The sequence below is a fragment of the Patiria miniata genome, unplaced genomic scaffold (assembly GCF_015706575.1).
Source record: "Patiria miniata isolate m_02_andy unplaced genomic scaffold, ASM1570657v1 HiC_scaffold_23, whole genome shotgun sequence".
Taxonomy (NCBI): Eukaryota; Metazoa; Echinodermata; class Asteroidea; order Valvatida; family Asterinidae; genus Patiria; species Patiria miniata.
In genome coordinates this window covers 5,568,367-5,594,566 of record NW_024037062.1, presented here as the reverse complement: position 1 = coordinate 5,594,566, position 26,200 = coordinate 5,568,367, and the positions used below count along the sequence as shown (strand labels likewise).

Genomic DNA, 26,200 nt, shown 5'->3' with positions numbered 1-26,200 from the left:
CTTGTGAGGACTCGACTATATCCCTGCTGAGCACATGGATTTGTTGAGCAGATGAAATTATCAAGAATTGCCTTTCGCAGATTAAAGTATACCAACAAAGTAGTTTCAATCAGGGATGAAACAAGCTTTCAACATGTTGTGATACTCCCTTACTGTTTTCCCTCTTTCTGTCCTATTTTTAACATTCAGAGCAAATTTTCATGTCGTGAGGAGTACACCATGAGTAGTCAGGCACTGCACTCAGAAGCTTATGGAGTCATTGATGGCAGTGATTTCAAGATGTGTAGTCCAGACTTCAGACAAGAACTCAAGTATGTCTACAAAACTCTGCTATGTGTATATAGACAGGCTCTTGGTCCATGCACATTCATGGCAATGGACACTACCTTATGGCCATAGCTATAGGGTAGCAAAATACTTCAAAATAACCACCATGTTGTTTCGGCCAAAACAAATCCCCTGCTTGTATGAAAGCATCTGCACAAGCACGAAACAACAATTTTTTACTAAAACGCCCCAAAGCAGAAAAGAAATGGACATAAAACAGATTTAGAGATTAAACAGAAGACTTTGAGTAGGTGACATAATTCTCTTTTAGATCATTTGTTGAAGATTTCACTGCTCGAGAATCTTCCATTGTGGTGGCATAAGACTGTAGCATTTCCACATTACAGAAACCGGTTCATACTTTATGTGAATTTCAGTGTGAAGGGAATTCATTAGCGTAACGGCGAACATCACAACGAATCAATGAAACTAAACGTTGCTTCACATTCACTTACTTGTGAAGTATGACCCGGCCTTTATGCTCAATGATTGAGGTTTAGGTAGATAAATCATGGTTATCAATTCTCTTTTTTGCTATGAACGAATAGGCTGTTTGTGTATTCATCACAAAAATGGAGAAAAATTGGTTTATCAGAGTGCAGGCTTTATCAAACATGCTGTGGTTATCCATTAGCCCATGGTTATGGAATAACGCATTAGAACCTGTTCTACATTGTATTACATTGTGTTTTTTTCCCCAGAAGAATCCGTAATACCATAGAGTGCTCTGGTGGTTTCAGACGCTACAGGGAGTAATAGGCAGGGTGGTTTGGGGCAGTCCAGTGACTAATGAGTGAAATAGCTCTACATAGCAGCTTGAGGTGGTTTGCACTGCCAGCTAGGCTGTACACAAAGGATACTGCAAATGTGTTCGTGTGTTTGATGACAGATTTTTGAACTGTTTTGCAGGTGCTACATAGACAGTGTGTGTGAGAAGATTCGTACATGCCGGGCCCAGTGTGGACTGAGTGAAGTCCAACAAGAGAGAAATGGTCAGTATGCTACAAAGGTGGACAAGGAGAACTTACAGAGTCAAATCAATTCAACAGACAAACATGTATGACATGCCGAAATGGGCAGCTTCAAACATGTCAAGAAACAAACATTATAAACATGTGGTTTGGCTTATTAAACATACAGAATATTTCTTTCCATTTGGAAATAACGTTTTAAATAAGATGCCTTTTTACTTTATGATACATACAATTAAATCACATCTTCACCTCCTTCGATACTCCTCATGAAATGAATGATAACAACATGTAATACCCAAAACTAGTAATGCGGCTATTTTGGACGCATGTATTTTATAGAAATAAAATAGGAATAAAGTGGGATTTTAACCTTGTAGTCACTGGAGTATTCCTTTAGTACTGACCAACTGAGCTACCAATTCAAGTGTTCACAATTTTGAATCCCATTCCAATCAATTTCCTTTGTTCAACCCTCAAAAAGAATCAAATTGAGAATGACCAAACAAACTCTGTTTCATAATTTTATTTTTTAATGTGTATTTCAAAGTTGTAGAAAGGCTTCAATTATTATTAAGAGAACAAATGTGCTTGGCCGGGACACTGATAGTGGCCCGAGCTGAAGGCGAAGCACATATTTATACCATTCATAAATACATGTACCTTTCGGTCGAAAAGTCAAAACAACTGAGTCCAAAATTCACAATCTTCCACGATTGTGTTCAACAATTTTACCTCATGTTTTGTGAAACACCCCTCTTGCCATGTCTATGGTATGTGCCTCACGTCCATAGTGCTAAAAATCTCCTTTTATGGAGATTGGTGCGCCTGCACACGGCGCGTACTGCGCGATGTGGCACAGAACGCAGTGGTGCAGGTGCAGGAATAAAGTGTTTAAACCAGTTGGTGTTCTATCAACTGTTTAAAACCACCCAAGTGACGTTTTCTTGACTAACAGGAATGGGTAGACTGTCTTGGGTATGTATGTTTAATAACTCAAGCTCACCCCAAATTAAACCAATTTGTATTTGCCTGTTGGGTCCTTTTGATCTCAGTAAAACTCTCAAGTAGAGAGTTTTCCATTTCTTCTATTGATCAATTTCTCCTCAGTCCTCTATCAACTGGAACGCATCACTCCCACTCAGCTACAGGAGTTTCTGAGCATGTGCAGATCCAAGCACATGAGGGCACGCATTGAGCCTGGTACCGCGGTGGGAGCAGTAGGGGCACAGAGTATTGGGGAGCCTGGGACCCAGATGACCCTCAAGACTTTCCACTTTGCCGGTGTGGCCTCCATGAATATCCTTTATATTTGAAATCATGGACAATCATAAGTTTGCAACTTTATTTTCCTGAGAACAGAAATCCAAATCCCTGCTTTGTTATCATTACAGTTCCAGTTCCAATGGAAAAAATAAATGAGCACATTTCTTAGGGCAGTTGTGTTGCACTTTAAAAACTTCAAATTATGAAGAGTGTGTTACTGTCTTGGTCCCAGACACACAGAGTCTGGTTTTACTTTACTACTGAGGACCCTTATTTATCCCTACTTTAGTTCCTATTGATCTATTGTGACCTAAACATTTTGTCAACGTGTCCAATAAGCTTTGTGCCCAAAAAGTTTCTTCTGAGGACATGGGCTCAAGTCCTTGGTGTTAATATAATAGACCTTTATCATGCTGCCACCATTTCAGTCATGTTCCCTGTATCTAATAACAGTACTGAATGATACTGTTTTTTGTTCCAAAGGGAGCCAGACTATTTTTCGTTCCAGCCTCGCTTTGGTTACGTTGATTTGAATGGGAAAAAAATCAAGACAGCCGCAACATGATAATGGTCTATTGCTGATAACATGTTATTCCAATTCCATACAAGTTGAAGTCTTGGTCCCAGACACAAGTCTCGGTCTCTGATTCTATGGCCATACTTGAATGTCTTGTTTGAGGCTACTGTCTCAGTCTTTGATAAGTTCAACGTTTTTGTCACATACTGACAACGTTTTGGTCACATACTGACAATAGCCACATTATACATATGCTTGCTACTGACCTCCCTCAGTCATATTTAAGGCTGCGCTGTTCAAAACCAAAAGTTTCTTTGACCCAACTTTCACATATCACCCTGGGTGTGCCTCGCATTAAAGAGATTATTAATGCTTCCAAGAACATCAGCACACCTATCATCACAGCTCAACTGGACATTGATGATGATGCAGACTTTGGCAGGCTTGTCAAGGGACGGATAGAGAAGACGAAACTAGGAGAGGTACAAATGCTCCTAAAAAACATGGCTTTCCAGTGAATGTTCATACATTTGCATGACCGCCCTGTCTCTGAGGAGTTATGTTCAGTTACAATCTGTTAAAAAGAAGTGATATGTTCCATGTATTAAACAGTTTGCTTTTTTGTCTAAAGATAAAGGTATAAACTTTTTGGAAGTGGTGTGAAACCATACATGTGACGTTCTGTTTTCTATTTTATGCATTTGGGGTTTGAATATTTGTCTTGAAATTTGTACCGTAATTTTCAGAATATAAGCCGCGTGAATTTGCCCATGAAAATGTTTACTGCGGCTTATACACAGGGCGGCTTATACGCCGAGCCTTGAAGAATAAAAATGATATTCAAATGTATATTTAATGTACTGGTATGATCTGTTGCTGAAATGAATCATCAATTAACAAAGTCATAAACAAGCCAAAAAGCACGTCCCACGAAAAGGTACCGAGCGGTAAAAAGTACGGCTAGTGAAAGCTGTCTCTTCGACATCGACAACCGGCCGTACGCGTGATACTAGCGCTGCATGCATGCTGCATGCATTCCCCATGGACCACACCATTTGTGGTAATAAAGGGGTGTACTTTCTTGGGAACAATAATTACCAATATTTCCGCTGTTTAAAAAAAGAAAATAGACAACTAAATACTTTATATGGAGTTCGAAGCATTTCTTTATTCGACAATCAGTGTATTCAAGAAACGATGTAAAACTCAAAACAGCGACTAAATCACCCCTTACAAAATTAATGGATTCGTCCATAAAAATTTCAGCATCGTGTTGACTGTTTTCGAAGAAAGTTGCGATCGAAACTTGAAGTTTTGACGTTACTACTCGTTAGTACATGTAATCACAACAATTTGATAAGTTTTGTTGTCAAAACGGACCTGTTTATTCTTAGGACAAAACAAATCAGCGTCTGTTGCCACAAAGCAGGATTTGTAGCGCTCAAGTCAGACGACACACGGTGGGTTGCATACTCTCTCAAGTGCTGGGGGAAAATGTTATCATTCGCCGGCGCAGGCTACCGGGCCATGCACTAACGTTTAAGGCCGGGGACCGGACGGGGCAGCCGGCAGCAATTCCTGGTGTTTATTTCTCATCATCAATTTCCATATTTGTTTGTAAGAGTATCGACTGTAAATGATTTGATAAACTTTTGTGGCCCTTTTTATAGCTTTCATAGTGTAAATGGAACTGGTTCAGAGCATTTTGGCTAGAATTTGGAGGCCTTACAAAATTGAAACCGCTGCGGTTGGTGCGGCTTATACGCCGGTGCAGCTTATACGCCGACTTCAAATCTTAATTTGTAGATTTTTGCGTGCTGCGGCTTATACTCCACGCGGCTTATATTCCGAAAATTACGGTAATAATTATTGAATAACCAAATATCTTGTGAATTTTTGGTTCAAAAGAAAATACAACTACTTGTGATTAAAAAATTATGCCGGTAATTGTAGGGATATGTTTTGTGAGGATCACCTTTAATCAGGGGCTGGGGAGTTGGGAACAAATTCCTGGTAATATCTGCCCATTCAACAATTGTTCATGTAGCAACCCTGATCATGTTGGGTTGCCCTCTTCTCAGGTGTCTGAGTTCATCGAGGAAGTCTTTCTACCAGACAACTGTTTCATTCTCATCAAACTCGACATGGATCGTATCAACTTGCTTAAGGTATATCTGCTGGTTTCTCTACTTTCAAATTTCTAACCTCTTGTGATTTAATATTAATATTTTGATATGGAATTAATTAGACAGATTGAGGAGCTCTTTATAATGACAATGAATCAATACATCAGCTGTTCATCTGCAGCAGGCAGCATTTAGACCAAATCAATCTTGAAAAATGACATTATCTTATACATGTATAAGTTGGTACAGCTAATGGGTATCATCGTGGGATTCTTTTGTTTTATTTATTGTTTGCTTGCAGCTTGAAGTCAATGCAGAATCTGTCAGGATATCAATCTGTGCTTCCAAACTCAGAGTCAAACATCAGGTGAGATGTCTGTCTGGCTCTGGCACAGTCCATTAAATGGCTAGTTATCATTTCATTTGTACCACTGTGTACCACTTTGCCAACCTGACTCCCCAAATGTGTATGTGTAAACATGTCCATAGAACAAGGATGTAAGAATTATACAACTGCCATCTTGCCAAATAATACAACCGCTTTTTTAAAGAGTTCATTAAATGGAACACGTAGGCAAATCCACTTAGTGCATTTTAGTTAAAGTTTTGCTGGAAAAGAAGGAATTTTGCTTCAAGATGAGAAGTTTTTTGGGTTGGAATGAAACATGCAAGATGAATATTTATTAGGAAAAAAACCCTCAAATTGTTGAAGAGCATGGTGGTACAACTTTCAGTGGGATTCCAATCTTTAACAACTGGATCTCAGTATTAGCGTTCTGAGCTATTTTACAAATATTGAGTGGCTCAGCTTGAAATGGGAGGAATATTATCGCAAGGTAAAATCTGGACTTTTCCATTTCACGAGGCGAAGCCGAGTGAACTGGAAAAGTCCAGATTTTACCGAGCGATAATATTCCTCCCATTTCACAATTTAAAGCCACTCAATATTTGTTTTACATAACTGACATATAGATCCTTGTCATTTGATATATTTGAACTTTTTTTTCAATACAAAACTGAAGGAAAATCTATTTCTCTCTTCCAAACCACCCCTTCACAAAAATGTTTGAACCTAACGCTGTAGCGCTGGTTCTTTGGAACAATACGCGCAACGCTGAACGCGCACATCAGCATTCATTTGCACACAAATACCGCGTCATGATCCTAACTGTTGAATAGTATTTCCCATTCCCCATGGGCGGATAGTACTTTTTGAGCCGCGGCGTGAATGGGAGCAATAACGAATGTCATATGATGTGAGTTCCACCAATCAAATGACTAGGATCTGTATGTCGGTTATATAATCAGCCCTATAGTTGAATAACTTTCAAAATACCTACAGTCAGGGCAGTATTCAGGTTGCATTAGGTGCCTCAATGAGGTCAGCATGGTCAGGTTATCTTTATTTTTGTTCACAAGTCCTGGGATCAGTTGTTGAATACAGCTTTGTTTCACATGTGAATAATGTTGGTTGATTGGCAGAATGTGGAGGTGATTTCTGCCAGCATGGTGACTGTCATGCCACAAGAGACCAGCAAGAGCTCCATGTACTATACCCTGCAGTTCCTGAAGGAAAACCTGACAGATGTAGTCATACAGGTATGAACTGGTGTTATACTGAACTGCTGTACTTTACTGTGTAATTTGTTTACCTCTGAAAGACAATTCCCTTTTACTAAATCATAAAGGACCGTGCTTAAAAGCATAAGAATGTGACAGTGAGGCAACTTTCTGATTGCAAATTTGCTATAAATAAACATTTTTTTAAACGGTTACTATGAAGGGAAAAATCTGCTAGGCTTTCTTGTTAAAAACAACAACTTTTCTTAATTAGCTATATGAAATTGGGTCCTGACATCATTGTGCAATGCAAAGAGATTGTCTCCTTTTTTCCTTTGTTGTATGTGACGTAGGGAATTTCCAGTGTATCCCGTGCTGTAATCCACATTGATGACAAAGGTAGTAAAGCTCTGTACAAGCTGTTGGTAGAGGGCGACAATCTGCAGGCAGTTGTAGCAACAAGAGGTGAGAAACGCAAACTCTGAACGTTGCACGGGATTATTTATCTCGTCTGAATTGCATGCTGATTCCAACAATATCAAACAGCACACATACCAACATTTGAAAAGAAAAAGAGTAGTATGGTTTGCTGAGGTGATCAAACCGTGATCCTCCTGGCCATTTTATTGATGGTACCTGTAACAGTTACATAAGAGGAACAAATTCTGCTCCACGTCTGATCGCAGTTTTCTGCTCCGTACCCTTTATTGTTTTATTTGCTCTCTTTAATCTCCACACAGGCTGAAGTACATGTGCATTTACATGTTTAAATCCCCACACAGACTTTACACATCTTGCCCAATACAGTGTTGTCGAACAGACAACCGGGCTTCAAAGATTCATTTGTTAAGCAGGGAACTGCCAGAGACAATGACAAGTGGGTATTTCTCCTGCTAAATGTCTTTCAAGTAAGCTCATCTTTTCTGTGCCCGACAGCCATCTAAGCTTTTTCCTCAATGTTTTTATTTTAAGGTGTTAAGGGTACTACCACAACATCTAACAACACAAGTGAAATGGAGAAAACCTTGGGCATTGAAGCTGCGAGGTATGTTATAAATAAACCATCAGTCTTGCTTCTTACCTACAACATTTATATTGTTTAAAAAATCATCTGCATTATTGTTGATAACAAAGGCCACAAGAAATCAGTAGTTTCTTCTGAATTGTCAATTTCAGTTCAGTTTCATATTTTTCAACTTAGCCTTTCCACATAGGTTCAGCACAGATTGTTTTATTTTTCTTTCTGGGGGGAGGGGTAGTATGAAGAAATAGCATTTTTATTAGTACAAAGTTAAGGAGAATACACGAGAAATTGTGGATTCGTAATTTAAGAATTCACGAGGCGCGAAGCGCCGAGTGAATTCGTAAATTAAGAATCCACACTTGCGAGTGTATTCTTCGACTTAAACCATTGCATCAACAGAAGTATTGGAAAGAATGTTGCAACCTGACGCCACTTTTTTTCTTCATATATCATCTCAATGAAGGTCATTCGTTGCAAAAATGATGATAAGGCATGAATCTGGGACTGAGAAATGTTTCCAATTTTGTTAGGAAATACTTGAAATGACTCTCCATAGGCTTCGTACACAAGCACGGAAGTGGCGTCAGGTTGCAACATTTTTCCCTGGCGTGTTTAGCATGTGTATCGCCACACCGTATAGGCTCCTTACGACAAAATGGATAGTTCAGACGACGATTTCTTTCTGACTAAAAGTAGTTTTTGCAGTGACAGCGGGGAATGTGACAGTGAAGATGCATTGGTAATTTTCGGAAAACAAATTTTCACGCAGACGGTCGTATTCAGGCTCATTATGGAGAACAATTGTCCGACATGTTCAAAGAGTGGATTCGTAATTCCGAATCCGCACTTTACTAAAGATTCGTCGTTCAGAATCCACACTTTGTGACCAGTGTAAGAGATTCGTAGATCCGAATCCACACTTTAGTGTGACGTCATAGCAATGGTTTAAATAAAGAAGAGGTGCCTAGTATTGGTTCTGTCTCTTGAGGCTTTGTGTTTTTAGGCTTGAGGGGTATTGTCATCGCCTAGGGCGTCCGTACGACCGGAATTGTGGGGTGATAGCATTGTGTTCCCATTATTCCATTTTTCTAAAGATTCCCTTCTGGGGTGTTGTTTTTCTATTGTGAAAATAGTGGGGTGATGTGTCCTGAAAGGAACATCACCCCACAAGGGTGGTATGGTCAGAACGTCTGGCTGTAGGGGCCGTCCGTCCGTCCGGGCAGCTTAGTTTCCGGATGATAACTTGAGTTAGAAATGTTGTTTGGGATTGTATCTTTGGTAGGGGGCACGCGCGGATCCAGATGGGGGCACACCCGGCCCGTGCCCCCCCTTTTTGCAACTGTTTTTTTTTTTTTTTTTTTTTAACGAGTCATCTTAGGGCGGGCGGGCATTAAATACATCCCTTTGAGAACATGGCTATCTTTTTCCTTTTTGAGGAGTCATTATGGCGGGCGGACGGGCGGTCATCAAATCAATCGCTTGGAGCATAACTATTATACATAATTATCAACAAAAATATACAATGTATAAGTTTTGAAGGTCGCCTGTCAATCATTGTCTCAAAATTTCTTTCAAAGCAAGAATATAGTTTTATAAGACACTTTTTTATTTCCCGGCTGGACTAGGCGCACATTTAATACAGCACTTGCATTTAATGCTTCATGTCAAAATGTATTCCAAAATATATTCTAGAGTAGAACCAAGGGCGGATCCAGGGCGGGGGGGGGGGGGGGGGGGGGGGGGGGGGGCAAAGGGGGCCATCCCCCCCCCCCAAAAACAAACGAAACCAATTTTTTTTTTTTATGTGACATCGCAATAAAGGCAGGCAATGAGTACACCACCATCTTTTCCTCAATAAAACAGTGGTTAAAGTGGTCAGAAATTGCCTCAGATCGCACCACAGAGTATCTAGAATCCAAATTTTTTTTTGGATTTTTGGGGGACCAAAACTTTTTTGGGGGGGGGACCAAAAATTTGTTTTGGCCCACCCCAAAATTGTGTTCTGGATCCACCCTTGAGTAGAACATGTACCGGTACACGAAATTATGTAGGCTATGTGTTTTTTTTAATAAATGAAGAATAAAATCGCCATCCCCTTCTTTTATTTTCCCGGCCTCAGAGAGAGATTTACGTCTGGTTCTCTACAAAAAAATTTTTTTTTAAAGCAAAATGATTAAAAAAAACCTAGTTCGTTAAAGTTTGTACTCGAAGTTAATTCTTTTGTAGATTCCAGGGGAAATTTAATACGAATTATGCTCGGTTTTTCTTATTTTTAAATGAATATGATCAGGATTAACAACATCCCTCAAATAATAGCGTCAAAATATATTCCAAAATATATTCTAGAGTAAAACATTTTCACAAAATAATGTAGGCCATGCATTTTATTTTTTAGATACACGAAGAATTAATCGTCATCCCTTTTGCCTCAAATAGAGAGACATCAAAGAAATAGGGGTTATTTTAATACGACTTAGTATGTCTTGTTCTCTCGATTTATTTTTTAAAGTAAAACGATTTCAAACACCCTAGCCCATTAAGTTCTGAACCCTCAGTTAATTCTTTTGTAGATTCCAGGGGAAATTTTAATACGAATTATGCTTAGTTTTTCCTAATTTTAAAAGGAATACGAATAAGATTATCAACAGCCCTTTGACTTCAAACTTAATTTCAAAATGTATTCCGAAATATTTTAGAGTAACATTTACAAAAATAATGTAGGCCATGCAGTTTTATTTTTTAAATAAGCGAAGAATAAAATCGTACTACGAAAAAAGACATCGGGAGCCCTACATTTAATGAATTATTTGGACTTGGAATATTATCCCCCAATCGTTTATCTATGTGCATGTACACAACACGGAGGTGAAATTTCACGTTCAATTCAGTTTCCCACATTTTTCGCATAAAGGTTTCCCCTGTCTCTGAGAAAAAAAAATGCCCAAATAAAATCTCAGCTCCGAAAAGCCTTTCCAGAGAATGATTGATAGCCGCATTGTTCAAATTGATACAATGCCACTCTTGTTCGCTACAAAGCATATACATTTGGGTTCAGCTGTAGGCCACCGAACTTTAAGGCCTTTGATAACAGCTCAGGAATGCTGCCACTTTCGGGAAATTTGTGCAGACAAACTTTTTTATATTTTGGAATTTGGAATTTTGATGCAGTTTGCATTTCCGTTAAATTAAAGGTTGTTTTTTTTTGTTTTCTTTTTAAGAAAATCGGAGCCCCCCCCCCCCCAAAAAAAAATACAAATAAACGATTTTCCTCAGGCCTTGACATTTCTTGAAGTGATTCGACAACACTTGCAGAATGCAGACGATTCATTTCGTCTTAAATTATTTAGCCTGCAGACTTCAAAAGAACATGGAAAAAAATGGTGGTTAAAGTGTATACAAGTGTATATACAAAGTAAGTATATATGTGACCGCAGTTACCTCACATTATACTGGGACACAGGCGGCAGTCTTTTTGAAGTCTTGACTAAACATTTAAACGCTACGGGGAAATTTTGCTAATATCATCAATTTTTTTTATGACAATCGAGATGGTTTTGAAATAAAGTTTTATTTCTTCTTTTTGTTTGTAAAGACTATTCGTAATGTAATACTCAGCAGGCTTATAAGTTATACAACATTTTTCAAAGGAATTGGGACGGAGAAATTTTCTGGGCCGGTTGATTTGCTCAGCCGTGGGGTGGGGTGGGGGTAGGGGCTGCTTGGGGCAGGCTGTCCCCTAATGAAATTCAATTTATTTTATTTTCTTTGTTTGCAAGGCAAATTTCTGGGTAGAAATGTATGTTTTAATAGTAAACATGACTTTTTTTGGCTCGCTCGCTCCGCTCGCTCGCAAAATAACACATGTTCATTTTTTTCACCCGGGGGCTGTCATCAGCACCTTCTAATTTGGGGGTTCATTTTCAACTTACATCAACAGTGACTTTAAATTCTATATTTGATAGGCAAAAATAGTGTTATTAAAAGTAAAAAAAAAACATTGTGAATTTTGCTCTTAATGGCTTAAAGTACTCATGATGTAGGATCTAAAATCGTAGAGCTTCCAGTGCCCTCAACCCTGCCCGCAAGGGATTTCGCGCTTCAGTCTCGTGATGTGTGCAACGCGCACAAAGTTTTTGTGCCCCCCCTTTTTGAAAATCCTGGATCCGCCCCTGGTAGGGGGTTGCCCTTAGGAGTAGGCAAGTTGGGATTGGTTTTGAGGTCAAAGGTCAAGGTCACCGTGATGAGTTAAAGGTAAATGGTTTCCGGATGATAACTTGAGTTAGAAATGAGATTTTGGTGTCTAACTTTGGTAGGGGGTCGCCCTTGGGAGTAGGCAAGTTGGGATTGGTTTAGGGGTCAAAAGGTCGAAGGTTAAGGTCAAAGGTTAAGGTCACCATGGTGAGTTAAAGGTAAATGGTTTCCGGATGATAACTTGAGTTAGAAATCACATTTTGATGTCTAACTTAGGTAGGGGGTTGCCCTTGGGAACAGGCAAGTTGGGATTGGTTTTGGGGACAAAAGGTCAAAGGTCAAGGTCACCGTGGTCAGTTAAAGGTAAATGGCTTCCAGATGATAACTTCAAAGGTCAAGGTCACCGTGGTGAGTTTAAATGTAAATGGTTTCTGGATGATAACTTGAGTTAGAAATGAGATTTTGGTGTCTTGTTTTGGTAGGGGGTTGCCCTTGCGAGTAGGCAGGTTGGGATTGGTTTTGGGGTCAAAAGGTCAAAGGTCAAGGTCACTGTGGTGAGTTAAATGTAAATGGTTTCCGGATGATAACTTCAAAGGTCAAGGTCACCGTGGTGAGTTTAAATGTAAATGGTTTCTGGATGATAACTTGAGTTAGAAATAAGACTTTGGTGTCTGATTTTGGTAGGGGGTTGCCCTTGGGAGTAGGCAAGTTGGGATTGATTTTGAGGTTCAAAGGTCAAGGTCATTGTGGTGAGTTAAAGGTAAATGGTTTCCGGATGATAACTTGAGTTAGAAATCACATTTTTGCTGTCTAACTTCGGTAGGGGTTGCCCTTGGGTACAGGCAAGTTGGGATTGGTTCAAGGTCACCATGTTGAGTTCAAGGTTAATGGTTTCCGGATGATAACTTGACTCTGGCTGAGGGGTTTCAACAGCAACGCTGTTATTTTTTGTTTTGTCACCAACAGACGGACAATTATTGAGCAGATTGAGTACACCATGGTGAGCCACGGAATGAGCATAGACCACCGACATGTTATGCTGCTAGCTGACCTCATGACCTACAAGGTATGAATAGACGGACAAACAGACCAATAAACAGATACAAGACCAGCGACATGTTATGCTGCTAGCTGACCTCATGACCTACAAGGTATGAATAGACGGACAAACAGACCAACAAACAGATACAAGACCAGCGACATGTCATGCTGCTAGCTGACCTCATGACCTACAAGGTATGAATAGACAGACAAACAGTCCAACAAACAGATACAAGACCAGCAACATGTCATGCTGCTAGCTGACCTCATGACCTACAAGGTATGACTAGACAGACAAACAGACCAACAAACAGATACAAGACCAGCAACATGTCATGCTGCTAGCTGACCTCATGACCTACAAGGTATGAACAGACAAACAAACCAACAAACGGATACAACACCAGTGACATGTCATGCTGCTAGCTGACCTCATGACCTACAAGGTATGAATAGACAGACAAACAGACAAACAGATACAAGACCAGCGACATGTCATGCTGCAAGCTGACCTCATGACCTACAAGGTATGAATAGACGGACAAACAGACCAACAAACAGATACAAGACCAGCGACATGTCATGCTGCTAGGTGACCTCATGACCTACAAGGTATGAACAGACAAACAAACCAACAAACAGATACAACACCAGTGACATGTCATGCTGCTAGCTGACCTCATGACCTACAAGGTATGAATAGACAGACAAACAGACAAACAGATACAAGACCAGCGACATGTCATGCTGCAAGCTGACCTCATGACCTACAAGGTATGAACAGACAGACAAACAGACCAACAAACAGATACAAGATCATCATCTGATCTGATGCTTGAATGGAGTACAAAATTATGTACCGTATGTGTCGATAGTTATTTCTCATTCATAAATACCTAAGACAGTTTACCCATTCCTATTGGTTGAGAGCCCGTCATGTAGCGGGTCTTAAACGGATGATAAAGACATGGCTAGCTGGTCTTAAACGCTTTTCCATTGTCACATGAAGTTTTGACTCCTAAAAATCCAGTGGCTCTTACCGTTTTATTGGTTGAACGTTCACAATCCTCATGTAGGCATGCGCAATATAACCAGTGAGTCGGAATTTTATAGTCCTAAATTCACAACGCAACGCCCCAGGTGCATTCTGCACGACATCGCGCAGTACGCACAACGTGCAGGCCAATCTCCATAAAAGGAGTTGTTTACATCTCACTCGCCAGCTGGACACTCCATTATTTAGCTAGAGGGGTGTTTAAAAAAACATGAAGTAAACTTTTTGAACACAATCGGGTTTTTTTACCAAAAAAGGTTAGATTTTTTTGACCAAAAAGCTATTTATGAATGGGAGTACACATGTGCTTGGTCAGTATTAATCACTCTGTTTAAGACCACTTGGAGTCTGGGTGCTAAATTATCAGCACCCAGACTCCAAGCAGTCTTCAACAGAGTGATAAAAACGTCCCGAGCAAACATTTATTCCCTTAGTAATATTGCAAATGTTTCCATGGTAATTTCTTGTTGATTTTCAGGGTGAGGTTTTAGGCATAACTCGCTTTGGTCTTGCCAAGATGAAGGAGAGTGTCTTGATGCTTGCCTCGGTAAGACTTGGATAAATACCTGATGGATAACCTGATCAGTTTACTGTGTGAATTATACTTCTACCTTTTTGCCTATTTTTGGTTAATACCCATTTAGGAGAAAAAATGCAGTGTGTACAATAGCTAGTTAGAAACAACTGTTGGCCTGTTTGCACCTCAAAAGGCCTAGGTTCATTTGAGCAAATCAAAAAAAAAGGAAGTGGGTTCTTTACAATCCGACAAAATGCACAATCACATAACATAAGACATGCTTGTCATTAAACATGATATGCATGTACGTTCGCATTCATACAGTGCCAAGTTTTAAGCTCAGTTCCCAATTCAAGTTGTATCACACAAATAGATGTTTAATTTGTGGTTAAGACGTCTGCACTAGAAACGGAGGTTTCAAGTCCGACCCAAACAAGCTTATTCATTTTTGCCACAAGTTCTAAGGCAGCATTGAGTATACAGTTCTGATAAAATTACATCTGCAAATGGCTAAATCATATATTAATGATTGCCATCTTTCCAATGCAAAATTCCATCATTTTGTAAAAGTCTTTATTGTCATGTGACCTTTTGTCATTTACTCTTCAGTTTGAGAAGACAGCTGATCATCTGTTTGATGCAGCTTACCATGGACAAAAAGATGCAATATGTGGTGAGTCGGAACGTCTTGATGTCTGGAATGGAGTACCAAAGTGTGACGTCATTTAGAACCAGAAAGTATAGTGCAAACGAATGGAGTACGCGCACTTTGGTTCTCGGGCTGAATCACGCGCAAATGTATTTTACACACATTTGGTGCGCATGACGTATTCACTTCGGTACTCCATAAACTACTTGAATAAACTACGGGCTTGTTTAAAACCAATGGCTGTTGAGTCTGTCTCGTCAACCCCTGACAGGGACCACGGTGTCTGTGTTTGTGGGCAAGGCACAGTACTTCAATTGCCTTGCTGCACCAATGAGTATTAACCTTAACCTCACCTAAAGCTACAAAAAAATACTGAGTAGTAACCTGTTGTGTGCATTTCTTTCCATTCAAGTTTGCACAACACATGTATTATTCTGTGGTATTTGGTCCTGGACCCCCAAAGAGCCCTTAGGGCGTTAGGGTTAGGCACTACATGTATGCTGCATAGAGCTGATCTTGTGGCTTAAACCTAACTCCCTACTTAGTTTTACTACGTTTTACAAATAACGGATTTGGTCACGAAGCATTATGTGAAGTAGAATGAATGATGGATTTTGATGGACATGGTCTCCTACTTAGTTACTAAGTAGAAGACCATGTCCTTCAAAATCCACAGTAAGTTGAGGCAAGGAAATGAATAGAGAAGGATGTTCACTTGTAACCACCAGAACACTGTACTAGTGCTCTACCCACTAAGCTAACCAGCCTTACAGTGGTCATGTCATTTGAGTGAAGACATTTTCAAAATTAAGGAACTGTCAACATTTGTCTCGGTTAGTGCATAGCCTGTTGTGGCATCAAAACCTCGTCAAGTCGCCTACTTTGATTTGTCTCATTTAGTTTCCTCAGCAATGATATACATGTATTTGGGGTTTTTTTTTCTGTTACAGGTGTGAGTGAGTGCATTATTATGGGAATCCCAATGAACATTGGCACTGGAATCTTCAAACTTCTTCATAAATATCCTTTTTAAATTTGGTTCATTTCACATTTGTTGTAAATCTAACAATGAGGCTATTTATCATGCTCTTTTATTCTTATTGATTTGAATGTTTTGAACCTGTTTCTGTTCATGTAGTTATAAAAACTATGTTTATTTTTAATAGAAAGTCAATTTCTAATTTTCATTTAATTTTTGGCTTCCCAGTTTTTAGTTTAATTTTTGTGTTTAAATGTTTGTAAAATGTTGTTTTGCATGGCATGTGATCAGTTGTCCTTGTTGGATATAATTTGAATACAAGTTGTGATGATGCAATTGTGGTCATTGTATTTGTTTTTCCCTAACTGTGATTGCACAGCTGAGAAGATAAGCAGTCCTGTTCAACGACAGCTGATCTTTGACAACCCAAATTTCCATCTCCCAGAAATGGCATCATGAGATCATAAAATAGACTGGTCGTCAGGAGGAACCTTAAAAACCATCTCAAATATTTCAAACAAAAAGAAGAACAAGACCAGTTCATACAAGGGAATGTAAATTCAAGTTGACATCAATAAATAGTTGCATCGAAATAAGAGTATGAACTGGCCTTCATCAAATTTTTTTCTTTTTCATGGTTTTTGTATCGAATCATAGAAGACATCCACAAATTGTTTTTCTGTTAGTTTTTTATTCTATTTTTGGTGAAGCTGAATTTAGTAAAGTTTTAATTTGGAAATTTCCCAAATCTACCATTACATGTCAGTCTGCTTGTCTCAATAGTCAACTAAACTTCTTCATAGAGTCTATTATATTTACAGCTTGCATCTCTGTCTGGTTTCCTATAAAAAAGGTAAATATTAATGAATTAAAACAATTCAGCAAAGCAACCCAAACAAAGCTACTATACTTTATTTTGTGTTAGCGCATAAACAAGAAAGCATTTCATTTAGTTTTGGAAGACAAACATTTTGTCATTTTTCTCCAAAAATACTTATGAAGCAAATGTCACAAAAATCAGATAAAATGATTTGTACTGTCAACATTTTTTTTTGTTTTACAACTGCTTAACCCCTTAAGGACGGGGTGTAATGGGGACATTCCTCCACACATAGAGCAAGTGGCCCGCATGACTGCACAGCCTTTGTGTGGTAGCGGGACTGCACAAAAGCAGCAGCTGTGGAACTACCCACTAGCCGTGTGCCATGGCATACCACAGCTGGCAACTGCATTCCAATGAGGATTAGCGGCCGCGGCCATGACCGCTTCCCGTCCTTAAGGGGTTAAGAGTGGTTTTTATGTGACATGACACACAAAAGACGCTGCATTTAAGTGGAAGATGAAAACCAAACTCTTTCAGTCACAATTTTTTGAACGTCTTGAACCTGAAAACCAGTTTCTATTACTCTTAAGGGGAAATTAGATCTTGTAGAAATCATTCTGTGTTTGAAAGAAACATACCATTATTAAATGACAGAAAGCTGTTTGGACGTATGGAGTTGTGTATTAATTTGTTAACCTTGCATTAAAAAGAGCAAGCTGGTGGTCCTATAATGGGGAGGGTCACCGTTGCCCTCTTTGCACCCCCCCCCCCCCAAAAAAGGTTTGTTTTGTTATGTTAATTCATTAACAATGAAAGCACAAGAGGTCTACTCACGCGTATGCCTGTTGAACAAAAGCACACACCTCAAACATGGCTGCAGTGCAAACGATCTATACAACCCAGTATGGGGAAAGAGTTAACTTTGTATAACTGCTTTTCCTTCAAATACTAACCGTTACCGGTTGTTATTAGTAAGGGGAAACACCTAAGACCAAGACGCTTAAGAAGTTTATGGATCCCGGTACCGGTAGCCTAAGTATTTACTCGCTGGTCTGCAGATCTAACACTATGGAATTGATAAGAATTTTCATTACATTATACTAAACCACACTGCATAATATATCGGCGTCATCTGGCACGGATCGCTGCGATCATAGAGCAACGATCGAACAGCTGCGATGACTGACCACTACCTGTGAAAGCGGCGAGATTTTTCACACTTAATGCACGTGCACGGTATTATCTTGGTATAATACAATAGAAAATTATCTTGGAATAAAGAATAATGTACTACTAATTAACGGGTGCGAATTACACGCAAGGTGTACACATGATACCATAAGGCGCAAGCACCCCGGCTGTAAAACGAGGCCTTATAACTGTCAACTTTCTTTTGAGAAATAGACTTTTCGTTTCTTTTCCAGTCGTTGGAGAGACCTAAAAGAAAATGAAAGTACAATGAGTTCATAATTTGAAGAAAAAAAGGCAATTAAACTGCCAGCGAAGGTAACAACGAACTTCTTGCTGCCCTGCATGGGCAGTATGGGTTACTTACTGTTTTGTTCGGCCATGCGACAATGGTGTGCTCGACCCATCGCACCGGTTAGCATTCTGCGAGTTCTCATCATCGTCACTGGGCTATCCTTGATCGGAGTTTGGTACTTTTTCCTGTCACTACGAGATGCTCATTGGGGTGAGTTTGAACGATGATCACATTCTTATTTTCATAGCTAACCCCCCCCCCCCCAAATGTATGTGAGTCAATTTAATTTATTTGGTTTATTTTTTCTTAAGTTATTTTGTTTTAAATTAACTAACGAGATGTCAATGCCTTTGCTAATTATGATTTCAGACTTGACTTGGTTGAATTTACTTATTTCTATATTTTTAGAGTTGGTCACGACGTCGCTAGGGGTGAAACAAATTCGTTTCTTTTTCGAAAAAAAGTGACTGTTGGCAGAAGAGGCAGGCTCGTTCTCTCGTCCCCATCACCTTATTTAAGGGCACTGGTCAGAGATAATCCCTGTCGTATTTTTTGTGAAGGAAATGGAGACGTCGCAAAGCATTGTGGGTTGGTCACCGCCATGATGAAAGGCACGCACATTTTGTGCGCACGACTTGACGTAGAAGTGTTGACCACGGGTCATTTGCTTTACAAAAAAATATCCTATGGGAGTCCAACGAAATGAGAGGTCACGACTTCGCCTTTAATGATAGGGCGGATCAGGTGACGAGCGAAGAGAGCCGATATAAACGCCACCCAGCGTCATATGGAGGTCAGATCGGTGATTTCTTGCCCTAATTCCGATATGCCGCTTTTCGAATCTTCAGCGGTCGGTCAAATTCCATAACAGAGATATATCGGCAATTGAGTGGTCATAAGTTTGGCCTTACAAACTGACCCAGAGACGCTGGTATTAACCATCACCACTAATCTACTCAATCAAGGGTACTCACACATACTTATACCCAACTTTGTATATGCAGAAGCCGCGGTTGGATTCAAAGACCCTGATGAGCTCCAAGATCATCAACTCCGAGTAAGTAGCTAGGCTACGTTGTGTTTATGTTAACCGTAAAAAAATAATAAAAAAATAGGTTACACAACTTGCGTTATGTGACCATGACTTATTACCATAAGCATGACCATGAGTCATGCTTTTTCTCAAAGACAAAGATCCTGAGATAGATCCTGCTAGGATCAAAACATCCGCACTAAAAAAAAAATGATCTGCAAAACATATTTTGCAGCACTTTTATTCATTCTTCACATAAAAGTTTGTGATTCGTGGAACAGTCAAATTAGAGCAAAGTATGAGTTAGGTGGGTTCCGTCTCCAAAAAGGTAGAGAGGGGGCGGAAACCAGTCTGGCAATGGAAACAGTGGCTTTCGGGTACGCGTGATGTGCTTGTGCCATCACTCGTAAACATTTGTAAAATAATTTCAAATCAGTACAGCACCATGACAACAACGTTTTTGATACTTACATCTTTAACGGAGATTTGATTAATTGGAATTTTGAATATGGGGTATGTTGCATAAACCAACTTAAACAATGAAAATTGTCTATGCTACGTGTTAATATATTTCCAGATTTCAACAAGCAGTCAGTTTTTCGGGCAAGCTAAAGTCAACCCAACCGTCAATGTTGACGTCTACATGGAGCAAGAGCTTGAGAGACGTCGGAAAAACTTAAACCGGGTGTGTCAAAGACTGAGACCGACCATCCTCCCAGCAGACAAAAACTACACCGATCTATATCACAGAGTATTGGTCAGCGACAAGTATAAGCTTCTCTTGAGTTATATACCTAAGGTGTCTTGCACGCTGTGGAAGAACCTTCTTCACTTGGACACAAGGGGACCCAATAACCAGATCCTGATCAAACGTTTGGGATTGTTGGAGGCAGATGAGATAGCTTGGTACCTCCAACACTACAAGAAAGCCGTATTTGTCCGGGAACCCATCACGCGCCTCCTTTCCGCCTGGATGTCTAAGCTTTCCGGTATCACGCGGCCTGACCTTCAGCAGATTTGGGAGGAATGCTTTAAGAGGGAATTTGTGCCCCTTGTTAGGGGCAACAGAGACGGGAGCGCGGCGTCATCGGCCAAATGGCTGAATATAACCTTCGCCGAGTTGGCACGGTACGTCGTGGCCTTAGGACCGAACGACACTATGGACGTTTTCACAGATCACTGGCTCCCACAGAGCCGAGTGGCGCACGCCTGCCACATGCAATACGATTACATCGGGTACTTCGAGAACCTAGCAGTCGAAGGACCCTACCTCTTCAAGTGGTTAGGGGCGGGGAATGAGCCAAACTTTCCCGGTCCGCAGCCTTCCAAGGCGAGCGCAGCTTTCGAGAAATACACGCAGCAACTTCCCGTCAGTTTGATCCGAGAACTGTTCGACTTGTATCGAAACGATTACGAAATGTTTGGTTATTCGATAAACGATACTCTGAAAACAATAACTGGGAGTTGTACTTGGTTACGATAAAGCAACGTATGCAAATATCGAACGTGCAATATCAAATTAAACATTCCCTGTACAATGCATGCTAAAATCCAATAGCCCTATAGAACGAACTTCAACAGCGTACGATCCCATACTTGTGGCATCAAATCGGTATTTGGCAATTGGACTATATTTATTTTTTAGGAGCATGAAAGTGTGTATTCTGAGTATCACCCGTTGTCCAACGGGGCCTACTCCGGCGTAACCAACGTCTTTTGTTTTTAGCGATGAAACCTTTATACGAACCCACGTGCCACCCAATCGGAGTCGCTTTTAGAAATTGTGACGTCATTTCGATCAGAAATGTGGACTAAGCTGTCGATTAGTCTATTTGGCTGCCATGTTTTTGTAATATAACAACGGGTTACGGAAAATCCGATAGAAGACGCCCACTGAATGGTCAGAATCTGGAGGTCAAGACGCGGTCTTATTTTGAACAATTAATTTAAAAGTACCTGATGATGTCACAATGATGTCACATTAATACATGTATGCACTAATCTGTAACAAGATTGATGTTCAGTCTAAGTCCGAAATTCATGCTATAATTTGTTTGGAAGGAACGTCGCGGAGAATTACCCGGAAACAGAAAGAAAACTCCGTTACAACTCTCTCAAAACAAAAACACGACACGATCAACCATCAAAACTCCCAAAGTTCCTAAAAATGTTGCAAAATACTAGCAAGTCTATGCTTATTACATTATTAGTCGGTTTTGGTTATTACATTTTACCGTTCGATTTTTATTACATTACCAGTGGCTTCATTTATTACATTACGGGCAGAAATTATTACAATATCGGTCGATTTTTATTATACATGTATGGATTACCGGACTGTATTTAATACATTACTGGTAGATTCAACAGTGCCTCAATATAAAAACAAACCGCAGGATCAACTGGATAAGCAAATTGCAATGAATACGAAAACATTAAAATGAATTCAAATGCCAGTTTGGCGGATCATTCAGTCGGAAAAACCTCAAAAATGTATGATATCTCTAGTATCCTATCTACGATAGTGGTGAGAAAAGGTTTGAATAAATGGTGCATTTTCTACGCCTCCGTTAGGCTCAATTAGACCGTTAACAGATGTTTGGGGCTCCATCGAGTTCATTGTCTATGTGTTGAGATTGATGGGCATTGTTAAAAGAACAGCTGCACACCCACAACAAAAATCGATCCGAATCAAACAATGGGTATATTGAGCAGCCTCCGACATCACACACTTACATGCGAATAGATTCCGATATTGAATTGAATTTTATCGATACGACAAACGTATTGTGCGTTTGCACTGTGTTCAAATCCTGTTTTTCCCATAGCTTCATGCAGTGAAACGGATAATAAATTCCGCCTGATTTTCACAACTAAGGACTTGCACCACTCGGAAATTCAGTAAGTTGAAATCAAACGTGATTAATGAGAAACTCTTGCTCTGCAATACACACCGACGTCTGCTCTAATTGATGTAACCGACTTGTCATCGCTTGTTCTGCATGCATGCGCGACATCACCGGAGGACGTAAAGAGTACGCCACAAACCAACAAGTAGGAGACATCTACAACTGCAGCAGGTAATCGAATATCATGTCGTCTCATTTAGCAACGTCAAAGTGTAAACTACTAGGCCTATACCTCACAGATTCACCTTTTAAGTTACTTTACCATTTTTTTAAATTTTATTTTATAAGACGTTATTTGCATATACATGTAATACGACGTAGATGTCTATTCTAAGAAGTTGAACGCTATACATTTTTTGTTCGAAACTTAACATGGGTTATACTGATGTCGAAAAGTCGCTGTGTGTCAAACATTTGAAGACAAGTTTGTACATAAAAATGCCATATACCAATTTAAAAGTTTTACTTTCCCATTTGTCACACTGTCGCAACGCATGATGGGATTGATTATAAATAACGTACATGTTATCAGTTTTGGGTGCGAAGCCGTTTCTATTGTGCCTTCCATATGGAAGGCACAATACACAAGAGAAACAGCTTTTTATTGTTTCAGAAAAGTGGAATATTTTGCATCTAATGCAGACTATAAACCTGAGCTCAAACACGAGGGCAAGTAAGCCTCAAAGCAACGTTGCACACAGAATGGATTAATTGTGCATGTGTAAATACAAGTCATAGTTGACACAATGATAGTTACGGACAGCTAGCCCGCTAGCTGTTCTCGGACTCCTATGTTCCTATTTTAACCAGAATTAATTTCCTGGACTGAAATTCAGACTTAATATGCCTTACATAAAATACTTCAATATGCGATGGATCAACACACCTTGGAAATTCCTAGTTTTTGAGTAAAATTCCTAGTTTGTGAGTTATGTCGTGATATCCTTGTGGAGCAAGGGCGGATCCGGGGGGGGGGAGCAACGGGGGCCATGCCCCCCGCCAAAAAAGTTTTAAGTGACATCGCAATAAAGGCAGTAGGCCTACACCACCATCTTTTCCATAAAAAAACTGGTCAAAGTGGTCAGAAATTGCCTCAGACCGCACCACAGAGCATCTAGAATCCCCCCCAAAAATCGGGGCCCTTAAGCGGGCCCCGAGCCCCACGCCGTTTTTGAACCCACTTTTGGGGGACCAAATTTGTCCCCCCCCCCCCCCCGCCCTCGATCAGGGTCGATCAGGGTCGTTCCGTGTCTAATCACCCAATGAGTTAAACCTCACCCCTTCAAATTTGCTCATATTTAGTATGTGAGGTAATTTAGGCTGAAAAAGCTGAAATTTTAAGTTTCAGCGCCATCGGACAAACGGTTTTCGTGTTACCGCCCCCATTGTTTGGCAATTTTGGTCAAAATGGGCGTGGTCACCAGTTTTTAAATGACCACATCTCCATAACCTGTGGGCCAAATTTCTTAATCTTGGTTGGTTTGGAAAGGTAACATCATAAGGAATCCAAATTTACTATTACTTTTCTTGTCGGAGTAATTTGAAGTATGATGACCTTTTGACATTTACTTTGAACTTGACCTTGTGGATCACGAGACATTGAGACGAACTTTGATGAAAATGATACCCCAAGATGTTTTCTATAAAATATCCAAAAATTGGGGGTATTATATTTTTTGTTTGGTTTCTAGCTCATGTCAAAGTTTGCATACGTGTATTTTTCGGAAATGAAATTGTCTCAAAGTGCAGTGGCAATTCTTGTGTTAACAGGTGAGCTATGGGTCTCCCGTGCCTACGACTATCACTCCGGGTCGCATCATTGACGGTGTTCATCTGTGGCCTCGTGGTTCTAACCGTCCTCAATCTGGGATGGTACATGCGGAGATACTCTCAACATGGTATACCAAGTAAGACACGCGGGGACGGATTCAATTGTGCGGGACTGGGGCTTAAAACAAGTTTCATTCAAGTTTGAGGAATATTTATTGAGAACACCTTATTTTCGTGGATTTATTTCCGTATGATCCAGACAGCGTACGTTAATTAACTCACTGATGCGATCATTGTTCCAAAATAACCGGATACGATTTTCAAAATGGGTCTGGTTATAGTGGCGATACAGTTGGGTTTTCTTTTAAAGTGCCAAAAAGTCGGTTTCGGTTGCGGATTTTGTGGGTAGGGATCTGATTTATTCATAGCATGCTAGCAAAGCACTTTCATAAAACAAAACGTGAATTGTTTACAAACTGATTTCCGAACAAGTAATAAAAAGTTATGATAATAAGTGTTGATTCATTATAGCGCAAACAATTCGCATGCAAAAGAAAATAAATTTAATATGTTTCCAAGTTATACAAGGATGCTACCAAAGGAGGCAGCCTACATGTATGAAACATGACAATTCACCTTACATTGTTATCAAAGAGAGTGGACAATTCAGACTTCTTTTCCGTTTTGTGTTTTAATAGGCTCCTTGGGCAGGAATGCCGAATCCCTGAGTCAACTCATCGGGGAACTGAACGGGACAAATGATGTGAGTGCATCATATCTAAACGATCAGCTCCACAACCCGCAAAGTATCCTTGACAGTAGCCTGGATCGAGAGATGAAGAGGCGACTGGCACTCATAGATGCCGCCTGCACGCGGCGCAAGGTATCTCGCCAGGCTAAGCGCTACAATGCACAGTTCTTCGACCATCTCTTGGTCCTAGACCCCTACAAGCTCCTGTTCAATTTCATCCCTAAAGTGTCCTGCACCACCTGGAAGAAGCTCCTAGGTGAGTTGATGGTCAGAGCCAACGCCACGGAACACTTCACCACCCTGAATAAATACACGACCGAGGAGAGAAACTGGCGGCTAGACACATACAAGAAGGCCGTGTTCGTCCGAGAGCCACTCTCCCGCTTGCTGTCTGCCTGGATGGATAAATTCCGTGACAACCCAAAGGATAAGAAGAGATGGGAGAAGTACTTCGGCAAGCAAATCGTGAAGCGGTATCGGCAAGGCGTCCATGATGCCAGCGGACGGTCTCTCCGGTGGCTAAACGTTACCTTCACGGAGTTTTCGCAATTCGTGGCACGGTACGGTCCACAATGTGAAATCGACGCCATCTCAGACCACTTTGTACCGCAGAATGAGATCTGCAACCCCTGTCAGTTAAATTACCACTTCATCGGACACTTCGAGAACTTGGCGGTGGAAGGGCCGTATTTTCTTCGTTGGATCTCAGCCGACCATCTGGTTAGTTTCCCCCGGTTCCATCCCTCGGCTGCTAGTCGCTCCTTCAAGGAGGAGATAGCACGTGTGCCGATAAAGGCATTAGACGGCCTAGCAAAGCTCTACAAAAGAGACTACGAAATGTTCGGATATTCCTTTGAGAACACGCTGGATATACTTGTAAATGATTAGACATTTCAACAAGGCTGAACATCTAACCATCGCACAGTTCTGGGACACATTAATGTACAATTTGGAACCTCAATGTAACCCTTGAAAGACAAGATACAAGCACACAAGTTGTTTCTTTTCAGTTTGCACCATATCACTAAGTAAGCCCATCACTAGTCAGTGGGTTTGTCAAAATTCATCTCCTATACGCCATTTCGATCGGGTGCAATCTTGTGTTTTAAGATTTCAGGGACTATTAACGAAACACTGAAGAACCTGTCATTTTACCATCCCAGAAGAGTGTTTTCGGGGCCCGTTTTTAGGCCGGAATGCAGACATAAA

At 40.3% G+C, this 26,200-nt stretch overlaps 3 protein-coding genes across 4 annotated transcripts in view; all 3 read left to right on the top strand.

The window, feature by feature from the left end:
- The window catches only part of LOC119731093 (DNA-directed RNA polymerase III subunit RPC1-like), a 66,535-nt gene extending 49,693 nt beyond the window's left edge, over positions 1-16,842 (top strand). Inside the window, exons 27-41 of one of the 2 annotated variants that reach the window (XM_038204107.1) lie at positions 190-311; positions 1,237-1,319; positions 2,409-2,597; positions 3,412-3,563; positions 5,163-5,249; positions 5,509-5,574; positions 6,690-6,806; positions 7,121-7,232; positions 7,740-7,812; positions 12,949-13,013; positions 13,099-13,133; positions 14,556-14,624; positions 15,204-15,267; positions 16,194-16,263; positions 16,600-16,842. In XM_038204107.1, the coding sequence (XP_038060035.1) occupies positions 190-311; positions 1,237-1,319; positions 2,409-2,597; positions 3,412-3,563; positions 5,163-5,249; positions 5,509-5,574; positions 6,690-6,806; positions 7,121-7,232; positions 7,740-7,812; positions 12,949-13,013; positions 13,099-13,133; positions 14,556-14,624; positions 15,204-15,267; positions 16,194-16,263; positions 16,600-16,681 (1,386 nt within the window). In that variant the 3' untranslated portion in view covers positions 16,682-16,842. Of the gene's footprint in view, positions 1-189; positions 312-1,236; positions 1,320-2,408; positions 2,598-3,411; positions 3,564-5,162; positions 5,250-5,508; positions 5,575-6,689; positions 6,807-7,120; positions 7,233-7,739; positions 7,813-12,948; positions 13,049-13,098; positions 13,134-14,555; positions 14,625-15,203; positions 15,268-16,193; positions 16,264-16,599 lie in introns of both variants that reach the window. The other variant, XM_038204106.1, reaches the window with a different exon arrangement.
- A 1,772-nt stretch (positions 16,843-18,614) lies between these two features.
- Positions 18,615-21,044, top strand: LOC119731413 (carbohydrate sulfotransferase 14-like). Its single transcript, XM_038204584.1, has 3 exons — positions 18,615-18,738; positions 19,452-19,585; positions 20,139-21,044. The coding sequence occupies exons 1-3, from the start codon at positions 18,615-18,617 to the stop codon at positions 21,042-21,044; spliced, it is 1,164 nt and encodes a 387-aa protein (XP_038060512.1).
- A 1,175-nt stretch (positions 21,045-22,219) lies between these two features.
- LOC119731293 (carbohydrate sulfotransferase 14-like) lies at positions 22,220-26,173 on the top strand. The gene is made up of 3 exons (XM_038204429.1): positions 22,220-22,641; positions 24,241-24,377; positions 24,939-26,173. Exons 2-3 carry the CDS (start codon positions 24,248-24,250, stop codon positions 25,877-25,879), a joined length of 1,071 nt encoding a protein of 356 aa, XP_038060357.1. The 5' UTR covers positions 22,220-22,641; positions 24,241-24,247; the 3' UTR covers positions 25,880-26,173.
- The last annotated feature ends 27 nt before the right edge of the window (positions 26,174-26,200 follow it).

Excerpts from the sequence above, each read along its gene's own strand:
- LOC119731413 (XM_038204584.1), top strand. The coding sequence starts at position 18,615 with ATGCGACAATGGTGTGCTCGACCCATCGCACCGGTTAGCATTCTGCGA. Across the intron at positions 18,739-19,451 it reads ACTACGAGATGCTCATTGGG|AGACGCTGGTATTAACCATC; the intron begins GTGAGTTTGAAC and ends AAACTGACCCAG. Across the intron at positions 19,586-20,138 it reads TCCAAGATCATCAACTCCGA|ATTTCAACAAGCAGTCAGTT; the intron begins GTAAGTAGCTAG and ends ATATATTTCCAG.
- LOC119731293 (XM_038204429.1), top strand. The coding sequence starts at position 24,248 with ATGGGTCTCCCGTGCCTACGACTATCACTCCGGGTCGCATCATTGACG. Across the intron at positions 24,378-24,938 it reads CTCTCAACATGGTATACCAA|GCTCCTTGGGCAGGAATGCC; the intron begins GTAAGACACGCG and ends GTGTTTTAATAG.